The sequence below is a fragment of the Octopus bimaculoides genome, chromosome 11, assembly GCF_001194135.2.
Source record: "Octopus bimaculoides isolate UCB-OBI-ISO-001 chromosome 11, ASM119413v2, whole genome shotgun sequence".
NCBI classification, from domain to species: Eukaryota; Metazoa; Mollusca; class Cephalopoda; order Octopoda; family Octopodidae; genus Octopus; species Octopus bimaculoides.
Genome location: NC_068991.1, coordinates 21,604,986 through 21,610,203, shown reverse-complemented (window position 1 = coordinate 21,610,203; position 5,218 = coordinate 21,604,986). Strand labels below are relative to the sequence as shown.

The 5,218-nt window shown below is 38.5% G+C and overlaps 1 protein-coding gene across 1 annotated transcript in view; it reads right to left on the bottom strand.

Annotated features, from left to right (window-relative positions):
- Positions 1 to 5,218, bottom strand: part of LOC106878227 (neurogenic locus notch homolog protein 2) — a 61,347-nt gene that overhangs the window by 53,703 nt on the left and 2,426 nt on the right. The window contains exon 3 of the mRNA XM_052971673.1: positions 1,832 to 2,005. Coding sequence (XP_052827633.1) covers positions 1,832 to 2,005 — 174 coding nt within the window. The remainder of the gene's footprint in view (positions 1 to 1,831; positions 2,006 to 5,218) is intronic.

Below are 5,218 nucleotides of genomic sequence, written 5' to 3'. Positions count from 1 at the left end.
TTCTAAATAATGCTCATCTGTTATGTTCGGGTTAAAATTTCATCAACATCAAAAATATATGAATTTTCATGGGAGTTATGGCCGTTATGCAAAGAATATAATTTCCAAATTTCATAAAGATCCATTCAGTACTTTTGACGTAGTTTTGGATAAGAAAGCAAATGACTAATGTGTGTGTTTGTGTGCATGTGTATGTGTGTGTGATGGGTGTATATATGTATAGATATCTGTATGCATGTATATATGTATATATGTGTACATATTACATGTGTAATGCATAAAAAAGTAAAAGAACAGTTCCTTACGGCCGTTTCTGCCAAGAAGCTACTGTACCCTCAATGTTATTTCCATCTCTTCAGTATTCTGTAGGGATTGGTAGATAAAATTTGGGTATTGAGTGTGCTTCATGGCTTCATCAGAGGGTCAAAAAGAGGGGCTAAAAGGTTAAGAGGGCCAATGCATACAAACAAACACACACACACACACACACACACACACACACACACACATACATGTGATATTTGTGGACTGAATATATAGAATATTCATTGTGAGTCAAATGTGTATGCATTAGATCCAGGTATACCGGTATTCAGCTTGTCATTAATTGGAAGGTATTGATTATCATGGCTGCACTTAATAGCTAATTCAGTTTCTTTTATATCTAATAGAATATAGTCATTTCCTGATAGCAGGTCGAATTTTTCATTATTATTATTATTATTATTATTATTATTATTATTATTATTATTATTAGTATTAGTATTATTACTAAGTGAGAGAGCAGTGCATGCCATCAAAGTGACACTGGGGTAAAATATACGAGGTCCAGTATACCCATCATGACTACCCGTCTGATAAGGGTACACAAGGCACATGCATCACAACCCTGTGTGCATGACATGGTGATCTTATATGAAGATCAACAGTGCATGACCTTGCAGGTGGGGCCCAGTTAGAACTTTCTTCAGGTCGAGTAGCCCATACCACTCAAAAGGTCCTTGAATTAGGAATGTTTAAGGATGTTGAACGAAACACCCATATTTCCAGAGGTGAATAATCCAAATTCCAAAAAATTCCTCTCAACACATGACTATGATGCTCCTCCACTACTTCTGCTCATGATCAGAGATGCACATATCATCAGCCACCAAGGGGCATGCTCAACTGGTTAAGGTCAAACAACCAACAAGAAAATCTGTGGTATTGAGCAAAATATTTGCTGTAACCCATCGTTTATACTAAGACAAAACAATTTACATGATAGCACTTTCAATCAGTTAAGATCAGAAGCCATGAGAACCACTGTCTGGTACTACATATTATTATTATTAATATTATTTCAATATCAGCCGTTTTTTATGTTGGTTAAGATACTGCTCATGTCTAGCTTAGTTGTGATATATAATGCATTTTAGGTGTATGGCCAGAGAGAATTTAGAAAGCTCAGTGTAGCAACAGAGCTATCTCAGCATGCTCTCTCTCTCTCTCTCTCTCTCTCTCTCCCTCCCTCTCTCCTCTCTCTCTCACACACACACATACTCACACATGTATACACATGTATACATGCATGTGTGTATATGTGTGTGTTTGTGTGTGAACGTATATGAATGTATATGAATGTATATGTATTTATATCTGCACATTCCAGTGGTTAGAATACCCAGCCACTTACACTATGATACCTATAATACAATGAGTAGGTAATTCTGTAGATTAAACAACTGGAATACTTTTTTGCTGAAACTCTCATTGGGTGGATTGTGAGATAATAATGGAAAACAGACATAAAAATAACAAATAAATATACTAAGACATCCTATTTACTTACCAATAATGGTACTGAAACCACTTTGGTGTGGTTTGGTGACAGGTAAAGCTCTAGGTTTATCCAGCTGGTTTGTTCCTGCTGGGTACTGTTTAATTTTGTGTGTTGGGTGAAGATCAACTTTAGTGAGTCTGTTGCTGAGGCTTGTCGGTACATTGATATTTCCAACTCTAGTGGCTTTTAGTAGAAATAGTGAATGAATATGTAAATTATTCGGTTGGTTGATATGCAGAATGAAGCATGACTGATGTTTAATATGTCAGTGAAATAAAAAAAAAACAATAAAAAACCAAATATTAATGGGGTATTTGATACATACATACATACATACATACATACATACATACACACACACATACACACACACACACACACACACACACACACACACACACACACACACACACACACACACACACACACACACACACACACACACACACACACACATATATGTAGTGGATCTTGCATGCATGAAGTGGATTCGATCCACTATAGCCAAATTTAACAGAACTGCAACAGAACTTTTCCCACGGTGGAACAATGGTTTTTCTCTGACAGCAGTTTAATATTTTCCAGATGCCTTTAACTAGGCCGAAACAATGTCTTCACCACTTGACCCTTTCTAACCTCTTCTATATCACCAAAATCTAGAATAGAGATAACAAGACCACCAACTAAATCTATTGTTCTCAATAATATATCTATCCTTCTGGATTGTTATAAAAGCAAGGAAACCTCAAGAAAAATTTAGCCTAGTCACCAGTCGGTGATGACTCAACGAGTTCAGTCACATAGTGACGACTCAAAGAGAACGAAGTCTGGCTGACCAGCCAGAACCTTGACTAGAGGGAGAAAGAAGGTTACAACTAGCCAACTATGAGACACAACCTCCCTCGACTCTACAACTTTCACTAGCTCACTTTTTTTTCTCTGTAACATTACCATATCTCTGTCTATATACCGTTACAAGATTGTTTACACACATATACAGGCCGAAATTAACTTTCTTTACCTTGCATACTTTATGAATTGTGTTATACTATTACACTAACCTACCCGTCATGGTATGGCATTTATAAAGTAACAGCAAATAAATATTTCTTTACAACTTCGATCACTGTTCATCGTTCATCTTACAACCATTACAATTGGTAACTACAAACAAATTATAATCGTACAAGTGGTGACCCTCGACTTCAACTAAAAACCTTACTGTTACAATTGGTGACCCTGAACAAGAGAATTGCAGCTTTCAGACAAAACCTTTATCATTATAACTGGTGACCTTGTGAAACAAAATGTGCCAGTGGAGCGCTAAGCACACCATCCGAACATGATCATTGCCAGAGCAGCTGTCTGGCTTCCATGCCAGTGGCACGTAAATAGCACCATTTGAGCATGATCGTTACCAGTATCACCTTACTGGCACTTGTGCTGGTGGCACGTGAAAAAACATTCGAGCAAGGTCATTGCCAGTGCTGCTGGACTGGCTCCTGTGCAGGTGGCACATAAAAAACATGATTTTGAGCATGGCCGTTGCCAGTACCGCCTGACTAGCCTTCATGCGGGTGACATGTAAAAGCACCCACTACACTCTCTGAGTGGTTGGCATTAGGAAGGGCATCCAGCTGTAGAAACTCTGCCAAATCAGATTGGCGCCTCGTGTAGCCATCTGGTTTCACCAGTCCTCAGTCAAATCGTCCAACCCATGCTAGCATGGAAAGCAGACGTTAAACGATGATGACGATGAGGATGATGAGAGGACTAATATTTATATTTATCACCAATATTTATAACAGTTTGTAGTCCTTCAGTTTTGATTGAAAAGACATAGTTACTGTACTAGAACCAACATACTGTACATAATGCAATGTCTTCTGGCATTCCCAGAGATTTGTTCTCAGTCTCTTGTTATTTGTTGCATTCATAAATGAAATAAATGCTAAACTGAAGCATGTTACTGTGTTAAAAATGCAAATGACACTAAGCTGTGCCTTGAGATGAAAAGAATGGATGCTATATGCTATACATCCTTGCAGTCTGACCTGGACTCCATGTACTCAATTGCTGGCTAACAACTCAAGCTGGTTGTGAGGAAGTGCGCTACCATATATTTTGCAAGGAAAATTCTAGAATTTCCCTACTCTGTCTTCAATACCAACATTAAAAAGTCTGCAGATGAATGTGACCTAAACATTATTGTCAACAAAAATCTGTGTCGATGAATCATATTTCTAAAACTGTAAAAAGGCCAAAGGTATCAAAGGTATCTTAATATCACTCAGTAAGCCCTTTGTCAACTACTCACCAGCAGTGTACTTAAAATTATATTTGGCTATGTAGCACTCACACTTACAATTTGCATCTCCAAACCAGAACCCCCATCTTGTCCAGAATATTGATCAGCTGGAAGCTGTCCTGAGACATGCAACCAAATGAATACCCTCTGTCAGTCACTTACCATATCTTGAACATATTACTTCTCTGGATATTGACACACTAAAGTTTTCCTGTCTAGGAGCTGACTTCACAGAAGCACCATGTGTGTCTCTCAGTTGGAGGATTGTAAAGGCATGTCAAAAGCGTTCATACTGTGACACCTGTTTCTTCTGCCAGCCAGCCAGCCAGCCAGCACAGCTGTATATTATGTAATAGAATGTGCAAAACTTTCACCGAGCTCAAGAGTCATAGAAAGGCCTCGTGCTGCATCAACAATGACTCATTTCAGTAATTATTTTTAGCAATGGCTTTGCTCGTATACGAGAAAGCAGCTAAGAAGATGAAGAAGATATATATTATATGTATATGTATATATGTGTGTGCATGTAAATATATATTACATGTACAAATGCACATGCACATGTACACACACACACACACACACACACACCTGCACACACATATACCTGCTCACACACACGCACCTGCTCACACACACGCACCTGCACATACACACACATACCTGCACACACACACACACACACACACATACCTGCACACACACACACCTGCACACACACACACACATGCACACATATGCACGCATACGTACTCATTAGTAGTTTGTCTTGACTTTTTCCATCAACAATATTCTTTAAAATAAGTGAGACGTTTGACAAGATTAAACTAGACTCTCCCCACGCACATATACCCTTAAAGGTATCTCAAGCATCTTATTAAGAGTAGATTGGTACTAGCTTCTGTGTTTGGTGACACCCTTCACACCTTACACTTTCCCAAAATTCTTTCTCTCCCTCCCACTCTTTCTCTCCTCCTCCTCCTCCTCCTCCTCCTCCTCATTTTTCTTTCTCTCTGTTTTTCTCATGAACGTACAATCTCTACTCCAGTAGATTCTAAATGTCCACTAACAAGAGGGAATGAGCTATG